Source organism: Phyllobates terribilis, unplaced genomic scaffold (assembly GCF_046119375.1).
Source record: "Phyllobates terribilis strain yellow unplaced genomic scaffold, ASM4611937v1 Scaffold_11__3_contigs__length_659146591, whole genome shotgun sequence".
Lineage (NCBI taxonomy): Eukaryota > Metazoa > Chordata > Amphibia > Anura > Dendrobatidae > Phyllobates > Phyllobates terribilis.
Window position 1 is genome coordinate 527,486,368 of NW_027362771.1, and position 20,568 is coordinate 527,506,935.

General features: G+C 42.0%; 1 protein-coding gene across 1 annotated transcript; it reads left to right on the top strand.

The window, feature by feature from the left end:
- The first annotated feature begins 464 nt into the window (after positions 1-464).
- On the top strand, positions 465-20,314 carry LOC141166733 (neuropeptide Y receptor type 1-like). The gene is made up of 5 exons (XM_073653700.1): positions 465-1,233; positions 4,433-4,533; positions 5,194-5,308; positions 13,189-13,253; positions 18,898-20,314. Exon 5 carries the CDS (start codon positions 18,930-18,932, stop codon positions 20,040-20,042), a length of 1,113 nt encoding a protein of 370 aa, XP_073509801.1. The 5' UTR covers positions 465-1,233; positions 4,433-4,533; positions 5,194-5,308; positions 13,189-13,253; positions 18,898-18,929; the 3' UTR covers positions 20,043-20,314.
- The last annotated feature ends 254 nt before the right edge of the window (positions 20,315-20,568 follow it).

Here is a 20,568-nt window from a genome sequence, read left to right on the forward strand (position 1 = left end):
TCATACATTAGATTACTGTACCATCATGGCCCAGAATGCAAATCACCTCCATGCAGATATGGAGCATGCACGGAATGCTGACAGATTTCAGCAGTGAAGCTGGCAGAATAGTGAATGCAGCTCTGACTATACCAATCTTCTTTGACCATTTTGTGAACTTTAAGACCTAAGATATGATCTGAAAACTCACAATTCCAAATTGGGCCTCCTGACCGGTACCTGGCCTGGTGCTGCGCTCTCGCCTGTATGGGACAAATGATAGGCAACTTCCACAGATGGATTTTTGGGAACTGCCAGGTTTTTAGGTTTGGGGCTCATCTGGAGATGTGTTATATAAAACAGTGAGTGCAGTTTGGCCTTTATCTGCAATCAGCTATTCCGTGTCTCAGTGTGTTTTATGCATGAAGAATTCTGCTCCAGTGAGTGCACAGAAATACCAGAGATTTCATTAATATCGAAGTGAGCGAACAGAAATAGCCAAGATCCTAGAGACCCCGTAATGTTGGAGCAGAAATAGCAGATGTTGCTGTGACAGGGTAATGTATGCATTAGAGGAGCAGAGGGTGTACGGGCAGCAGTGTGTGCATGCCCAGGAACAGCAGAAGGAGCTGGGCTGCGGGGTGCGAGAAGGATTCGGAATAATTTGTTTTCTGTTGCTGGCAGATTCCAGATAAAAAAGAATTTGGTTTCCTAGCAACAGCAGCTGATTTCCCATAATGAGTCTGTCCGTCTGCTGAGATCTCTTCATTTCTCCCGCAGAAGCTGCGCCGATTTTCTCTAGTGAACCAAATCTCCTGGGGGTTGGGGGGCTATTGGGGTCTGCAACCCTACAAGCTTAGCACCCACCTGAGCGTTCTTCACGGACCCCCTCGCTACAGCGATGCAAGTGCATGGACGGGAGAGAGGGGGCTAAAGAGCGGGAGAGGTGAAAGAGAAAGTGCCAACACCAGGTATCCAGAAAGAGGAACAAGGCGAGAGGAAAGGGTGCGAGAAATACGGACGAAAGCATGAGGCTCGCACGCGGGAACTATGGTGGAGCCATAAAATAAGGCACAAGATAAAGAGTGAGGTGAGAGGAACGTTAAAGGGGTGGAGGGAGAAGAGATAGAGAGTGGAGTCATACAGCCAGTGTGAAGACATCTGACAGCTCTCTCCTCCTTCTTCTTTTTCTCCTGCTTCTCACCATCTTCTCTGGACACTTGGTACCTACCTGCTGATGCTCTCCAGTGACACGTAAGTGACTCTCCGCTTGCTCTGTGTCTGTCCCGTGAGTCTCAAAATTATTACTATTTCTCAAGCATGTGGACTCCGGACATGTAATATGGTATCTTTCACTAACCTATGGGGCGTAGTAGTGTAAAGAGAGGGTTGGCGGGCCATGTGCCAGGGTGATGGGTGCCAGCGGGCCACTTTGCCGTGGTCCAGGGTATTTACATATAGTGTTAGGGCAGCAAATCGCCCCACATGAAGGAGAGAGGGACTACAATTCTTATCAACATCATCTCCAGCAAGAACCTACATTTTTCCTCTCTCTACACCTCGTGTCCTTCATTGGGGTCTGGCATGGTTTACTTGAGTTGTACCTTAGGTCTTTGACCCGTCCGGTTACATGTTTGTCCTGTCTGAATGAACGATCCGACCATCAACTTGCCAGACTTACCTGGGAGATGAAACACTTATTAAAAGAACATTATGCCATTTGCTTGACCCAAGTGATTGTCTGATTGTGGCCGATCGTGCCGTTCACATTGAGCTTCACATTTTCCAACCTGACAGATCACACTTTCACAGAGAGGAGTCTGCCATCAGCATAGCAGACTATGTCATTGCATAAATGATGGCCAACTGAAATTAACAAAATCATCGGTTTTGGCTGACTTTTATCTTGTTTGTATGGACTGCTTTAGTTTATCTTTGGGCAGCTCCACTATTTCTCAGGTGGGACAGTGTCATAGTCATTCATTGTTTAAAGGGGTATCCCAGTAAGAAGATAAGTGTCCAGAGACTGTGACGGTAATGGTATTTAACACCTTTAGGGCAGGTGCAGACGACCGTATTTGCTGTCCGAGTGCAATCTGACAAAACAAGGGATCACACTCGGACCAATGTTAGTCTATGGGGCCGGGCACATGTCCAATTTTTTTCTTGTCCAAGGAAAAAATCACTGCATGCCCGAGTTTGAGCCAATGTTTGGATCGCACTTGGCCATGCAAGTCAGTGAGCATGTGAAAACCATTGGACTGCACTCGGATGACATCTGAGTGCAGTCCAATTTCCGGGAATTAACAAAATGGAGAACATGGAGACATTTTTTTTTCTCCATCTTCTCCCCATCCAAGAGAATTGGATTACACTATAATCACACTCTGATCTGATTATAGTGTATTATTTAGGAGGTATAAATGTTCCTTAAAGGGCAATTCTGTTTTCAGTATATAAATATTGTTGTATGTAAAGTTATACTATTTTCCAGTATATGTTCTTCACCCACTTCCTTATTGATCTCCGCTTACCACCATTCAGTCGGAACCTGCATTGTTCCTTTCCAGGGGATCATATTTTGCACTGATCATGAGATGGACACACAGGTACATGGTTCACTACAAGACACAGTTCTGATAACTGTACGGTAACTGACAAACCAAGGACCTCTGTGTCCATCACAGCAAAAGGACAGATTTCTTTCAAATAGAAGTAAATAGAGAACAAACATTGAGAAAGCAGAAGAAATGATACAGTAAGTATAAAGAAAATTGTACAACTTTTCAATATACAAAAAGTAATATTTATTTCCTGAAACTGGAATACCCCTTTAAGCTTTCCTATATTTTATTTGATAAAATCCAGCCTGCACTCATAATATCCTAAAATAAACGGACCAGCATTCTCATCGACAGGTAAAATGGGAAAAGTATACTTTATTATATTGTTTTCTTTCCTCTGAAACAATATATACTTGTACATGTCTGCCTTACTACAATAGGGTATAAATTGAAAGTATATGGACATTTTTTTTTTTACTTAAATGCATGTATTTTGTGCTAAAAATATTTTTTGCAATTGATTTTCCTTAAAACTTTTGCACCTTTTGTTTTTTTTTTTTCAGACTTTTTGTTCCGTGCACATCACTGGCTACAGATTAAGTTAAAGGCAACCTGTCATCAGGATTTTATTCCCCAAACTATTGGCGTGTATATAAAGGTGCTCTCATGCTGATTAAATCCTTACATTTCTTGTAGAAATCTGTTTTAGAGAAATCCATAATTGCAATTGTATGCTAATGAGATGCAAGTGCAGTGGGCGGGAGAATGCACTTACAGCTCTCCTACCTCTCTAAATAGTGCTCGCCCTGCCTCCTGTCTTTAACTGGCAGGTCATTCATTTTTGAGTGCTTTATCTGTCATAGACCGGAGGCAGGCAGTGGGCGGGGAATAGGGAGAGAGGGCAGAAGTTCTGTAAGTGCATTGCCCCACCCACTGCACTTACATCTCATTAGCCTACAATTTCAACTATGGATTTCTCCAAAACAGCAAACCGAGTTTCTACAAGAAAGGTAAGGATTTACTCAGTGTTAAAGCGCCTTTACATAAATGCTCTTATCTTGGGGTATAAAATCCTGATGACAGGTTCTCTTTAACTGAGAATCCATTGATGAGCTCATTATGACAGGGAATTTGTAAGTCTTCTTTCTATCCTTTTGTGAGATCCTCTAAGCTAATTTATGACCACATCAAAGTTCAGCTCTACTTTGTGGTCATAAATCAGCATGGGTTCAGGAAAATACAGATAAAAGAGTTACAAACTCGCTGACGGATGTCCCGAAAGCTGAAGAATCTCACCCTCAATCATCTTAGGAATACTTGCCAACTTTTGTAAGTTAACAAGTAGAAGACAGGTCCGCGGAGCATCCAAAGTACCAAATTTGGGGCTATAGCCATTGACTGAAGTCACACCACTCAGTGGCGATTCTCTGTCCCTTTACACTTGCTCTCCACTAACTCCATGCGTTGGTTCTCTAAAACCACGGGGCACAATAAACCTTCTAAAATTCTTGATTTCTGAAAGGTTTTTGCTGAACCCAGTAAATTAGGCAATTCTTCCTGGAAGTCTGTTTTTTAATTCCGGACGATGCATTGGGGTAGGCAAATATTTTCACCGGCACAGTGTTATACTTTGGAGTATGGTAACATATCAAAGAAGTCTCTCTGAATTTAAAAAAACAACCCCTCACCTTTCTAACCTAAGTAAGTGAAAATCGCCATATAGCAGGAACCTCAGGCAAGTCTCCCCTCCCTTGTTAGTAAGGAAAGAATTAAAGGGAGACATTAATTGGGGGCTACCTGCTCTATTCCATGGGCCACATAAGAGACAGGAGTTTTCTATATCTATATTGTCAGGTTATGGATCTTGTTCTTTTTTTTTCTAATTTCAGCAACAGTTTCTTCTTTTAAATCTGGCCCGCTCAGCGGCGTATCCTGTAGTATCCCCTGACATCTCCACCACCAGGACATTCTTTGGAGGACGCTTTGACAAGTGAGTGACATGTTTTAAAGAATAAAGTATTTCTAATCCTGCTGACTAGGTATGAGCGGACCCGTGGATGTTTGTGTTCATCGGGTTCGACCGAATTTTAGTTGAAAGTTTGGTTTGGGAACCAGAACTTGAACCCGAACCCCATAGAAGTCAATGGGGACTCAAACTTTGGGGCTGTAAAATGGTCTTAGTAATGGCTAGGGGGCTGCCAAAGCAAGCAGAATACCCCAACAGAATCAATATCTCTCTCCATCCGAATTCCGAACACTAAAATGGACCTCCGGGAGAAGTTTGTGTATGGCATTCAGTCCGGAGCTGGGTGTCCGGTACGAACCCCGGACTTCACAGTTCGGGTTCGCTCATCTCTACTGCTGACATATACAGTATGCTACATATCAGTATTCCCCAACCAGCCAAGAAATGTCACCGCATTGATATAATGACCCTAGTCTCAAAACCATGTCTCTGGCAATTTTAATTTGCAAAATTTGCCGATTTTTTCCAGGAAATTCGATTCACAACAAATCGATGCATTGTTAATCAAAAGTACTCTAACTGCCCTGAAAAACATGTATGCTTCTTCATTGCTATACTGTCACACACTATTTGTATAGTTTAATTAGTGTTTTATGGCTTTTTTTATTTTATTTGCTTATATAGTTCCATAGACATCATCACTGTCCCCATTGGGGCTCACAATCTAGATTCCCAATCTCTATGTCTTTGGAGTGTGGGAGGAAACCAGAGAACCCAGAGGAAACCCATGCAAACTCAGGTGAGAACAATAGAAACTTCTTGCAGATGTTGTCTTTGGTGGGATTTAAACCTAGGACCCCAGAACTGCAAGGCTGCAGTGCTAACCACTGAACCACCATGCTGCCCTCTTACTATCTCTATTGCTAATCTGTACATGACAAGCAAGCCATGTGATTCAATTTGATGCAATATGTAAAATGGACATTTTAGACAATTTGCGCAAAGCAATCCGTAAGTTGCTTGAATTCGCATAGAATTCTCAAAAATTTGATGCGCATTGAATCGATTCGCTCATCTCTAGATAATCCCATTTTGCAAATTTATGACATAATGCAAAGATATAACAGTGCGGCCCCCACTGATCCCAAGCGTACAGGTCCATTTGGGGTCTAACACAGGATCATTACAAGTGAATAGGGCTACGCAGCATTTCTTTGCGCAGCCAGTGCAAGGGAGCGCTCATTCCTTAGATGATCGGTGGGAGTATGCAATTACTTATTATAGTAGGAAAACCCCTTTAATATAAGGATAACAGCCATACAACTTGGTTATATCTTGGTTATATGTGGCAGGAAACTGGAGAACCCTGAAAAACCCATACACACACTGATGCCCCCCCATAAATCTGCAAAATTGTGTACTGATGGATAAATGCAGATCTATTTGTGCAATTATAGATTGCCATTCAGAAACCTTGAGTGACAACCCCTGTAGTAAATATAATTGTACTCATATCAGTTGTCATCCGACTTTTCTAAAATCAGATAGAACTTGCTAAAAAAAGATTTCTTTAGCTCAGAGTGAAATACCATTTCTTATCCCGTGTCGTTACTAAATATTTTACTGATTGCATTAATTATGTATTTTATTTTTTGTTTGGAGAGAGCAGATTAGAGCCCAGCGCAGGCAAATTTGCAGCACAGTTTGTGGCACTGAGCAGATCTATCGGCCATCTGGAAGGCAGTAATACATTATGTTAGGAAATTCACAAACAAGTCACTGGAAAAGGAGCCTATATCGTTATTATTTAATTACTATAAACTGGAGCGTGACCGTGAGGGGGCGAGAGCCCGATCATCATACATAACCTGTTTAATGCAGGAGGCAACACACAGATTATGAAGAGGTATCTACAGACCGAGGGCAGGAGGACGATACAATCCGCAGGAGATATCTACTAAGAGAACACAAACTGGATGTCAAATTAAAATGCAGGGATATAGTGGGGATGTCTGATTTTAAAATCCTTTTTTATTGGACACTGAGCTAATAGTAGGGGGGTCCCTGGACGGGACAACTGTCATTTATTAGTTTGAGCAGAAAGTGACGGCAAAGAGCAACTCTTGCTCCAGGACCCAGCACATTGATAGACCTTAGACCATCAATGTTTAATTGACGGGGTCTGACATCGAGGAACAAGCACTTTCATTACACGAAAAACCCATTTATTTCATTGAGTATTGTGTAAGGCGTTCAGGCATTGCTGCTCCTGTATACCAGGCTTAGGCCAGCCATGCCTCTTACCATCACTGCCTGACCCATGCAGTCACTGGACCTTCATGTCTCTATAACATTTGTGACTGCCCAAGCCCAATGTCTCCCGGGGACCTCCCGTAAGCTAGGTTCTCCCATGTGCCCTAAAACGAGAGCTAACTTGCCGTGGTCCATCACCGAAACCCCTCTTATCAGAAGTATGGCCTCACATGAGATCTGCGCTACATAAACACAATGGAGGGTTGGATGACAATTTTCCTTACCAAATGGTATTTTTCTCTATTATAAAGAAAAACCTTCAAGAAGCAAAATAAACATAAACCCTGCTGTAAATAAATAAAAAGCAAGTGCATTTAAATAAAATAGGGTTCTTAGTAACAAGATTTTTGATCAAAAATAGTATTTTTTGCATTCTGTGCAAACCTGAATGTGGCCTTCCTCCCTAGAGCTGGATAATACATGTAAAGCTTCCCTAGGCTGGCGTTCACAGTTTGGGACTCAGTCCTTTGTCTGCCCTTATTCACACACTGAGGTCAACTTTGACACATGGTAAGATTTTTAATATTAGACAGTGTAGGACTATCCCGAACGGGTTCACCTTGTCGTGGTGGGATGGCTTATATACTATTTTTGATCCAAAATATTGTTACTAAGAACCCTATTTTATTTAAATGCACTTTTGCTTTTTATTTATTTACTGCAGGGTTTATGTTCATTTTGCTTCTTGTAGGTTTTTCTGATTCATGGCCATTGTGAAACATGCATTTATGTGCTGCATGTATACCATGTTAACCAAGCTCAAATTTTGTGTTTTTTCACTCTATAAAAGACCCTAACTCCACCTGTTCCACATATCTCCCAATCCCATTTTCCCACCGTTCCACCTATCTAACATCTATTCTTAGGTGAGCAATTTCTCAGCTTCCCACCCCCACTAGACTTCCACGTGCCCACCACCACGAGTTCAATGTAATTTTTAAACTTAAAAATTTCTCATTGTAATTTTTCCCCACAAACCCTCTATCAGCAATGTAATACAACAGACCCAGTCATTTACCTGCTTCCCCTTATGAGTCGTCAGGCTTAGGCCACAGTCAGACGGCCATATAACATGGATGATGATCGGATCACAATGCTCGGACTGGCTGGTGGCTCTCCTGACCTGAGCGTGACAGCTGCATAGAAATACATGCTGTCAGGCTCGGGTCAGGAGAGCCGCCAGCCAGTCCGAGCATTGCGATGTGATCGTCCATGTTATATGGCTGTCTGACTGTGCCCTTAATCTAGACCTTGTCCCTAATTTCTCCAGTAATGGCGCTGCCATGTTCCCAGGCATCAGACACTCACTGGTCAAACATTGATAGAATATCCTAAGGATACGCCAGCAATCCACACTCAGGTACTTAATGGGAGCCTCACTAAGCTTCCACCATTTGGAAGGCTCGGCACGTTCTGTTTGGTAAGGCCCCAGAAGAAAAAGGTTAAGGGATTTCTGCCGTTTTTCACAAAAGTGTTCTAAACTTTCTTCACAGACAGAACATGTTCCCATTCTAATCTATGGAGATGTTTACATGTTTGTACAGTTTTTTGCAGACTGTGTGTCCACAAAGAAATCACGGAGACATATCCGTTCAGTCCGTGTACAATCCGTGTGCTGTCTGTGATTAACATCGTAACGGATAGAAGTTTTGCAGGTTATATATTTACTTTTTTGAGAAAATCATTGATAAAACACTGATCGTAAAAACTGAAACACTGACCAAACACTGATAAAAATCAGATCAAAAACACTGATGAAAAATCTGAATGTTTTTTGCACAACCAGAAAAATCACGGACATCTGAATGAGGCCTTAGGGCCTTAGTATTATATGGACGTGCACTGTCCGAGGGTAAAATCTGATAACACGCTGACCAATGTACTGTAATTCAATAGGACTTTTCAGATGACAGATTGTTCACACGGACTTGTATCTATATGTAAATATTTGCAGCATGCACTATTCACGTGTATCAAATGTGACTCCCTATACAAGTCTATGGGTGCGCAAAAAAAACCCCCACGTATCCCACACGGAACATCCATATAGCATCCGATTCTTACAGATACATCGCCATTAACATAGGAAACTGTATTTTATCATGGACATTTTTAACTGTTGATGTATAAAAATGTATGTCACATGGATGTAAAATACGGCGACACAGATGATAGTATGGATGAAAATCACTGGGGTTTTCTGTGTGAAAATCAGTCGATTTTAATCCCATTAACTGACCCGGCATTCAACTGCTGATGTATAAATATGTATACGACACGGGGGTAAAAAACGGACACCGGGATGGCGCATGGACGAAATACGGATAAAAATACAGAAGAAAATCATCTGCGTCTTCTGGATGAAAGTTGAACAATTTTTCCGAAGCTCATCCGAACCCATCCTTAGGCCCCATTCAGACGTACGAGAAAAAAGGACCGAGTTTCATCAGTAATGTTCATCAGAGTTTGCTGAAAATTTCAGCAGTTTTTTTCACTGACGAGAAAAAAAAAAGTTTCTCAACCTTCTCCTGTCAGTGAAAAATGGACTGCAGACCAAGAGACTTTCATTGCACAGTTTGATCTGACACTCGGACATGTCTCCGCGATTTTACCCGGACCACTCAATTCGCAAAAAATCACTGATATGTGAACAGCCCCATAGACTATCACAGGTATGACTGCAATCCATGAAAAACATGGTTATCACTCGTACGTGAAAAACTGATGTGTGAATGAGGCCTTAAACTGAGAAACTGTGGAAATGTCTATTTTCTTTACATCATGTCATTAGTGAATCTGTGTCTATCTCTTTCTCATCTATATGAAGAGGTATCTTCAAAATTCACAGTATGTAAAATCAGGAGGTTCTCTGTATCCAACTTATATTCCAGTTCATCCCTTTAGGTTTTTTGCATATTACAGTAGTAACATTTTGGATTTTTTTCACATATTCTCATCCGTGATCCAATATGTATAGTGACTGGAGCAGCGTGTCGCTTAAAGCTGCAGAAATCACCATAGATTTTACCTATTGCAATGCAAAGGCTGAAATGTGCGGCAAATCCACAATATTTTAGCAAAAGAATTTAAAAAATGCTGAAGATTTCACTGTGGATTTTCCAGATGTAACGGCCACAGCAAGTATTCACCAGTTTTAAGTTAATGAGCGGAAGGATCTGACGACTGTTCCACTTTTGTCTATGCTGGTTTTTTATACATGAGGTCCTCCATGTTCTATGCAATCTTACTATCCATTCTTGCATACATAAACAGTGATTATCATCTACATGTCTGAAAGTTATAAAAGATGTATGAGCAACTGGTACAAGTTGGTGTCTTTTGCAAGATTTATTAAAAATAAAAAATAAATAACTTTATATAAAATCCCCTTAATGGATTATAACATCAAAGGGATTTATAAAACTTTATTTACGGTATTTGCACACAATGTCTTTTTCTGGGGGATTCTGCCTGGGATAAGCCTGAAAAAGCACTTCAAGAACGCCCAATAAAATTAACGTAATGCACAACAATGTCAAAACGATATTGGTGTGCACATGTTCAGTCTTATGACACTTCTTTTAGGGCTCATGCTGACATCCGTGCAAATTGGTCCGAGCACAAACCGTAATGCACGGACTGGCAGCGGCTCTCCCGACCCGAGCATAACGGCTTCATAGACATATGGATCAAGAGAGCCGCGGCCAGTCCATGCATTGCGGTTTGTGCTCTGACCAATTTGCACGGACGTCTGCATGAGCCCTTAGGGTTCAGAAATCCTAGAGAGGTTAAAATAAGTCACATGCTCATTCTTCTTTATATACTACACAGCACTGGCGGACATAGACAGAAGAGGGCACCTGTGCAAGAGCAATAAATGGGCCTTTTGCAGTCCAATAGCTCATCATAATGCGCAATTCACCGGCTTTGGAGGTAGTAGTGGGCCCCCTTACTTATTGGGTCTCTGTTGCACAGGTTGCACCAATGAGATGTCCGTCCCTGCGTCATAGTATAGAGTAAAATACGCAGGTGGTGGAGCAGCTGTAAGAACCACTGCAAAAAACAACCAGTGGAATCTAAAAGAAACCATCTGCACATAGCTTTACAGCAGAGCTGGGCAAAATGCAATCCGTGGGCCGCACTCTGCCCTTGCCCATCCCCCGCTTCCCACTGTCACCACTATCCGCATCCTCGGGATACAGACAGCAGTGAATACATTGTTGCAGGATAGGGCCGCCAGCTCCTTCTTACACCAATCAGCATGTGTGACAGCATACGCGATGACGTCACTTCATCGCTCTGCGGCTGCTGGGAGTTAGTGCACAGGAGACAGGAGAAGAGCAGAGGGGGAGTTTTTTTTTGTTTTTTAAATGTGTATGAGATGTTTATGCTGTATATAGCGAGGCTATGTGTGGGCTCATGCTGTATATAGGGAAGCTATGTGGGGGCTCAAGCTGTATATAGGGAAGGTATGTGGGGGCTCATGCTGTATATAGTGGGCTGTCTGGAGGCTCATGCGGCATATAGGGAAGCTATGTGGGGGCTCATGCTGTATATAGTGGGCTGTCTGGAGGCTCATGCGGCATATAGGGAAGCTATGTGGGGGCTCATGCTGTATATAGGGAAGCTGAGTGGGGGCTCATGCTGTATATAGGGAAGCTATGTGGGGGCTCATGCTGTATATAGGGAAGCTGTGTGGGGGCTCATGCTGTATATAGGGAAGCTATGTGGGGGCTCATGCTGTATATAGGGATGCTGTGTGGGGGCTCATGCTGTATATAGGGAGGCTATGTGGTGCTCATGCAGTATATAAGGGGGCTGTTTGGGGCTCATGCTGCATATAGAAGGTTGTGTGGGAGTTCATGCTGTATAAAGGGGGCTGTGTGGGGGCTCTTGCTTTATATAGGGGGATGTCAGCATACTTAGTTCTGCTCAATATTAAGTGATAATATAAATATAACATAATAATTAGAATTGTAATTAATATGTTAATATAAATATTGAGCAAAATTAATTTAAGACTATTGGTTCGGACCTCCACAACAGTGGCTCTCGGGAAAATTAATTGCTCACTCCTGCCTTAGAGTATAGTCCATGGGTGCGGTACTGTGCATCAGTGGCATCTGTGGCTGCCTATGTTATGAAGGCCCGTTGCATGTATGCTGTGTATCGATATTTACCAGTAAGGTAATTTGCACACGGCAGAGCATTATTCATGGACACTGTACAGAGGGGGTTACATACTGTACAGCCCCCTTTTGGTACTATCATACTGCAGTAACATTCCCATATTCTGACCTAGAACGACTGATAGGAATGCCGCTGTGTACAGGGGAGAGAACCTCTGCAATACAGTGTCGTATAGAGAATGCCATTTATTTTTCTTTCAGGTTGACAAGGAAGAAAGCCTGTATGATATGAGATACATAGAAAGGTGGCGTAGCGCCCCATAGACTTATAGGCCTCTGCACAACACATAAACTTATAGGTCTCCGCACAACTCATAGACTTATAGGCCTCCGCACAACTCATAGACTTATAGGTCTCCGCACAACTCATAGACTTATAGGCCTCCGCACAACTCATAGACTTATAGGTCTCCGCACAACTCATAGACTTATAGGCCACCGCACAACTCATAGACTTATAGTCCTCCGCACAACTCATAGACTTATAGGCCTCCGCACAACTCATAGTCTTATAGTCCTCCGCACAACTCATAGACTTATAGTCCTCCGCACAACTCATAGACTTGTAGGCCTCCGCAGGTCGTTATGTAAAAACGAAATACTAAGGCTAATGCATCTAATCACCTAAACGCTACACATAATACATCTCATGCTGCAAAAGACCAATCAATATATATAATAAACTGCATAGAATATAATAAATATAGAGTATATGATAAATATAAAATTCTTTATATATAAAACAATAGATAACATAATAAACTAAAATATTAAAAATGATTTTCTGTTGATATCTTAAATATAATAATATAGTTTTAGGTAACTGATTAATATAATTCATATAATCATAATATGTTTGTTTTTGAGTTTTTTTTGGGGGGGAGGGGGTGGGATTTTAGTCTAAAAGAAAGTATTTTTCAAGACTAAGAGGTTGTCCCATAAAAACATTTATCAGGATAGATGATAAATGTATGACCACTCCGGTGTAGTGAGCATGAGCGACCACCGCTCCTATAGACAGTGAATGCAGTAGTTGCACATGCGCACTGCCACATGCGCACATATATTTATAACCCATCCTGTGGGCAGGTGATATTCTGTACACTGTGTACAGGAAAACCCCTTTAATTTTCTGTACAACTTTCTCTGTCTAAAGTCATGCCTTCTTTTCTTATAGGAATCTTCTCTTGAGCAACATCAGGTCATATAATGATTCAGTCCAGATTAACTCTTAACTATTTGGTAAGTTTGTTCATTTTATTATTTTATAAGGGTTGTCCAGGACTTGGGAACGCTCATGAAAATCAGATGTGCAAGAATGTGATACCCGTCACCCCCCCAATCATCAACTCTAGCCGGCTAGATATACAGTGTACAGTGCTGGAACAGCAAGTCTCTGTACACTGTGCAGTGACTGTTAATGAGATATGAGCTGCAGTACCCAAGAATGGCCACCACACAGTGTACGCAGCTGTGCTGTTCCAGTTCTGCACACTGTGTACATCATTGGAAGCTTCAAACATCTGATCAGTGGCGTTACCAGGTGTTGGACCACCACCCATCTGATATTAATGACCTATTTGTGGGAAAGGTCATCAATATTTAAAGGAAACCTGTCACCATGAAAATGCAGTTTAATCTGCAGGCATAATGTTATAAAGCGAGGGGGGGGGGAGGTGGTGGGGGGCTCAGCAGATTGATGTACATTGTTGTGAGAAAAGACTAGGTATAACCTGTATGTTCATCATTTACTCCTCTGCCCTTTCTGGAATATTTGGTCCAGTGGGCGGGGCTATCAATAGCTGACAGCTATCTTTATATAAGTGTGCATACAGAAAGAACTGTCAGTCACTGATAGGACCGCCCACTGGACCGGAAACCCCAGAAAGAGCTGAGGTATAAATGAATAAATCACAGGTTATACTGAATCTTTTCTCACAAAATCACATATCATTCCGCTCATCTCCTCCTTCTCTATAACATGGTGCCCGCAGATCGCATTGCATTTTCTTGGTGACAGGTTCACTTTAAGTCTTGGAAAACCCCTTTAAGAAGTTAATAGAATGGTAAGATAGATATATTGTTTTTTGATTGATCCTTAGGCCCAATATTTAATTCACAAAGAAGATCCTTTCGAATAAACCTGTGTACTCCTATCGACCTTTGTTTGCATCACTGCAGTTGTGCCGAGTGTTACCAATATCTGACCGATGCAGTCAATCATTGGATTACATAGTTATTACATAGTTTATAAGGCCGAAAAAAGACAAGCGTCCATCCAGTTCAGCCTATTTCTTGTGCACTGCAGCTATTCCGCTATTCCTATACCATGCGGTATAGGCCAATTTACATCATTGAGGAAAAATTCACTTCCCGACTCCAATCTGGCAGTCAGATTAAATCCCTGGATTAATTAACTAAGCATAAAATGTAATTTTATTGTTCTCAAGAAAGGTGTCCAGGCCTCTCTTGAACTCTTTAAGTGAGTTGGACATCACCACTTCCTCTCCCAGAGAGTTCCAGAGTCTCACGGCTCTGACCGTAAAGAATCCCCTTCTATGCAGGTGCAGGAACCTCCTTTCCTCCAGACGCATAGTGTGCCCCCTCGTCTTTGTCACCATCCTTCGTATAAACAGGTCATGGGAGAGATCTCTGTACTGCCCCCTGATGTATTTATACATGTTTATGAGGTCTCCCCTAAGCCTTCTCTTTTCCAATGTAAATAGGCCTAATTTTGACAACCTCTCTGGGTATTCTAGTCCCTCCATTCCCTTTATTACCTTAGTCGCCCTCCTTTGTACCCTCTCTAGCTCCAATATGTCTTTCCTGAGCACCGGAGCCCAGAACTGTGCACAATATTCTAAGTGCGGCCTTACCAGCGCTTTATACAGAGGAAGAACAATGTTCTCATCATATGCCCCTATTCCTCTTCTGATGCATGCCATGACTCTATCTGCCTTCGCAGCTGCTGCCTGACACTGGGCACTCCAATTTAATTTGCTATTAACCAAGACGCCCAGGTCCTTCTCCATGTCAGATTTCCCCAACGGTTTCCCATTTAATATGTATGGGTGACTGCTGTTTTTCTTTCCCATGTGCATGACCTTACATTTATCGGCATTGAACCCCATTTGCCATTTTTTAGCCCAACTCCCCAATTTATCCAAATCCTCCTGTAGCTGTGCCCTGTCCTCATCTGTATTAACTACTTTACAAAGTTTAGTATCATCTGCAAATATTGCTATTTTACTATGCAACCCTTCCACTAGATCATTAATAAATATATTAAATATAGGGCCCAAGACAGACCCTTGAGGCACCCCGCTAGTAACCCTGACACCCCCTGAGCTTACTCCATTGATAACCACCCTCTGCTTTCTATCACTCAGCCAGCTATTTACCCACTTGCACACATTATCCCCCAGACCAAGCATTCTCATTTTATATACCAACCTTTTGTGTGGCACGGTATCAAACGCTTTGGAGAAGTCAAGGTATACAACATCCACTGACTCTCCCCGGTCCAGCTGTGAGCTCACCTCCTCGTAGAAGGCGATCAGGTTTGTTTGGCAGGAGCGATCCCTCATGAATCCATGTTGATATGGAGTTAGACAGTTATTATCATTAAGATATTCTACAATAGCATCTCTAAGAAATCCTTCAAACAATTTACCCACAACAGACGTTAAGCTGACTGGTCTATAGTTCCCAGGGTCACTTTTAGACCCCTTTTTGAATATTGGTACCACATTTGCTTGGCGCCAGTCTAGTGGGACAGTCCCTGTCCATAAAGAGTGCTTGAATATAAGATACAGCGGTCTGTCTATCACATTACTTAATTCTTTTAGTACCCGGGGGTGTATGTCATCTGGGCCTGGTGACTTGTCTATTTTGATATTATTTAGGCGTTTCTGAACTTCCTCCTGGGTTAGGTGGGTGATATTTAGCGGAGGGTTTACTTTATCACTCTGCATTTCCTCCGATAAATTGTTTTCTTTTGTGAAAACAGTGGAGAAGAAGCTATTGAGTAGGTTTGCTTTACCCTCATCGCCCTCTATGATTTTACCCAGGTTATTTTTCAATGGCCCAACGCCATCAGTTTTAATCCTTTTACTGTTTATATAGTTAAAGAACAGTTTGGGATTCGTTTTACTTTCCTTGGCAATTAGTCTCTCTGTCTCCTCTTTTGCTATTCTTATTTGTTTCTTACAGATTTTGTTTTTTTCCCTATAAGATATTAGCGCTTCCTCGCTGCCTTCTTGTTTAAGTTTACCGAAAGCCCTTTTTTTGTTTTTCATTGCCCTCTTGACTTCCTTATTTAGCCACATTGGCTTCCTCCTATTCCTAGCCCTTTTATTCCCATAAGGTATGTACCTTCTACAGTGACTATGTACGACTGTTTTGAAAATTTCCCATTTTCTCTCCGTGCTCCTATTACTAAAGATACTATCCCAGTCTATAAGGTGAAGGGCATCTCTTAGCTGATCAAACTTTGCCATCCTGAAGTTCAGTGTTTTTGTGACTCCCTTGCTGGGCACCCTACTGAAGCACATGTGGAATTGTATAATGTTGTGGTCACTATTTCCCAGGTGCCCCCCGACCTGCACCTCAGTTATTCTGTCTGGCCTGTTAGTTAATATTAAGTCTAAAAGGGCCGTCCCTCTAGTTGGTTCCTGCACAAGTTGTGACAAATAATTGTCTTTGATAATTGATAGAAACCTGTTTCCTTTCTGAGATCTACAGCTTTCGGTTTCCCAGTCTATATCGGGGTAGTTGAAGTCCCCCATAATAATCACCTCGTTATTTTTTGCTACTTCGTCTATTTGTCTCATTAATAGACTTTCCGTGGCTTCTGCTATATTTGGTGGTTTATAACAGACTCCTATGATAATTTTATTATTGTTTTTTGCCCCATGTATCTCCACCCATAAGGACTCGACCTCCTCATTTCCCTCCCATACATCCTCCCGTATTGTAGGCTTTAGACACGTCTTTACATATAGACAGACTCCACCCCCTTTCCGACTTCTTCGATCCCTTCTAAACAGACTGTAACCCTGTAAGTTAACTGCCCAGTCATAGCTTTCATCTAACCATGTCTCGGTTATTCCCACTATGTCATAGTTACCTGTAGATATTTCTGCTTCCAGTTCATCCATCTTGTTTGTCAGGCTTCTGGCATTTGCTAGCACGCAGTTTACACGATTTTGTTTTGTTCCAATCTTCTCCCTGTGGATTGTATTAGAAATTTTCTTACCTCCCTTCCAAGTATCTTGTCTTGGACCTTCTTTGTCGCACTTCATATCTTTCATTAGTATGTTCTCTGGTTGCATGTTCGTGTCTGACGTTTTTCTTCCCATCCCCTCTTCTTCTAGTTTAACGCCCTCCTGATGAGTGTTGCGAGTCTCCTGGCGAATGTGTGTTTCCCGGGTTTGTTGAGGTGTAGTCCGTCCGTCTGGATGTTTTGTTAATGTCAATAAGTAACCACTGTGGCTAGTGACTGGCTGCAAGGGTCACTTTCCATTACTACATGCCAAAGCTGCAGGAATGTAAACAAAGACCATTAGGAGACCACAATCCCAGTGTTCCTGAAACACACATACTGTATGGAAATTCTACACAATGCATGTAGTTTTATAACAAGCCATGAAGTCCCCCCCCCCCCAAAAAAAAAATGAAATAGTTTTTATGATATATTTTGCCATAAAGGGTAGACCAGCCAGTCTGACCAACACTTGACTCTGAAGTTCCAACTTTAGGCAAACCAATTCCAGTAGACTTTGGATCCCATTTCTTGCCTCTGGGTCTGTTTCACAACCTATTTAACCAGACTGATTGATAAAAATAAATATTCGGGCACTTAAATAACCACCAACCTCTTCTCTCGTAGCTTTTCAGCACTCTCCCCTCTGCCCGTCTTATTAATAATGACATTAGCGTTCACACTTGCCCAGTAATACTCAAGTTGGTTATTGGCCTGTGTTCAACCTGTGAACCTCTGAATAACTCCTGCAATATTGACCATGGTGTTGACAGCATTGGGGTTGTCGAGACTGATGTTTTTTTATAGCTAGGCCGAAGAAGAGCAGGTCGCAGGAAAAAAATTTAATAGAATTTTTTTGGGGGGGATTAATTATTTTAATTGAATAATAGTTAAAGAGGTTATCCAGGACGTCTATTAATTTTCTGTATGGGGCTAAGAAATAACAGACAGGTAGTTATTACCTGCTAAATAATAAGCAACTACATTCAGGTAAGTTCTTAACCCTATACGCAAAAATAATAGGGTTCCATAGAGCCTGTGAAACCTACCTGAGAAATCCGATAGTAGGGTTGTATACATACAAGTGTTCAGTGTGCAGGTGGAATAGTATTGCTATAGATCCCTCAGTGGGCACCAGTGATCCAGAGTAGAAAATGGCAATGTCCAAAAAAGGAGAACGTCTGTCATCATAAGTGCTCCCGGGACTGAAGATGAAGTTCATGGACTTCATCATGATGATTAGGACAACACATTTTGATATTGTTCTGATGGATTTGAGGATCAGATTGGTCTCAAAACACCTTCTCCTAATAATCATAAAGACCTTGAACTTCATCTTCAGTCTCGGCAGCACTTCTGTTGACAGCCATTCTCCTTTTTTTGGACATTGGCACAAACAGGTCTCCACTGAGTTCACAGAGAGGAAAGAGTAAAAGTAACAATCTCCTAGGACAATAATAGGCAAAGTATAATTAAAAGTGAGGAAGATACTAAAGGGAAAATTGCTGGGATTTTTGTAATGCTTTAATGCATTTTCTATATTTTAGTGTTCTTTTATTGACTTTGTTTTGCTGGAAGCCAAATGCCCATGTATATACTCAGCAATATGTTTGTGCTTCACAGGTGTGTCCTTAGGAACACCACAGCATAAGAAAATGGAGGATTACCTACATCTTTTTACCATAAACTTGACTGGATATCTAGGTCCCAACTGGGAAGGAGAAGCCTCTTGTGTAGACTCTGTTGGCAATGTAACCTTCTTGGTTATAGCCTACAGTGCCCTCATAGCAGTGGGACTCATTGGAAACTCATGCCTGGTGTTTGTTATTGCTCGCCAACGGGAGATGCGGAATGTCACCAATATTTTTATTGCCAATCTGTCCTTCTCTGATATCCTCATGGCTTTGGTGTGCGTGCCCGTCACTGTAATCTATACTCTGATGAACCGCTGGATCCTGGGTGAGGCACTCTGCAAAGTGACACCATTTGTGCAGTGTATCTCCGTCACCGTCTCTGTATTATCATTAGTCCTCATTGCTTTGGAACGACATCAGCTCATAATTCATCCCACTGGTTGGAAACCTTTGCCATGGCACGCTTATCTTGCTGTGGCAGTAACTTGGGCAGTGTCATGTTTCATTTCCCTTCCATTCCTTTCCTTTAGTATCCTAACCAATCAACCATTTCAGAACCTCTCGTTACCTTTTGACCCTTACACTGACCATTTTGTGTGTATTGATAACTGGCCATCTGAACCACACCGTCTGGCTTATACCACCTGCCTCCTGCTCTTCCAGTACTGCCTACCCTTGCTCCTTATTCTTTTGTGTTACCTCCGTATATTTCTACGCTTACGGAGAAGAAGGGATGTGGTGGAGAGAGCAGGAGGGGGAGACTCTGGAGGACGGAAGGGAGGTCATCGGAGGGTTAACATCATGTTACTTTCCATTGTCGTAGCCTTTGCTCTTTGTTGGCTGCCTCTCACTGTTTTCAATGCCCTCTTTGACTGGGACCATAAGCGTATTTCTACCTGTTATCACGATCTCATATTTTCTCTCTGCCACCTGTCAGCCATGGCGTCTACATGTGTCAACCCTGTCATGTATGGTTTCTTAAATAGCAACTTCCAAAAAGAGGTAAAGACCTTACTACTCCGCTGCCGGTGCGCAGGGAGTCAGGACAAATATGAGAGTTTCCCGCTCTCCACGGTCAGCACTGAAGTGTCTAAAGCTTCCCTGCAAAGCGTCACCAATGGAAATAATGTATAAAATTACCTGTTGGGAATCAGGTTCATAAAACTGGGTGGATTTTAACCCACGTGTTAAATTGGTACCCAAGTTATCAAAGCTGGCTTTAAGCCAAAATGCTGCTTCTACAGAGTTATATCTCCCTCCATGCCAATTTCACCAGCCACTAGGTTCTGCGACTTGCGGCAAGTTTGCAGGCATTTGTAATAAGTGGCATCAAAGACTTCTAAAAAAATATATATTTTATTTCACTTGTTAACTTTCAGCTCAACAATGAAAAGCATGCACAGTCATAGTTGTGTTATACTCTTCTCTTCTTTTTTTTGGGGGGGGGGTTTGCTGTAAAATTATAGAAATGGGAATTACTTCATGTGGCAAATTCTATTTTGTTTTTTTTGCTACCGCTTAATTTTTCAAATTAGGTATTTTGATGATCTCAAGGAATCTAGTAAGTTAAAGCAACCCTACAGTCCAAAGTAAAAATGTGACTATTCACAGGGCTGGCGTTGTGGGAAAGGGAACTGGGAGCCCCCAACGTCTACAGCAG

Bases quoted from the DNA above. Each gene is read 5' to 3' on its own strand.
- LOC141166733 (XM_073653700.1), top strand. From the start codon at position 18,930: ATGGAGGATTACCTACATCTTTTTACCATAAACTTGACTGGATATCTA.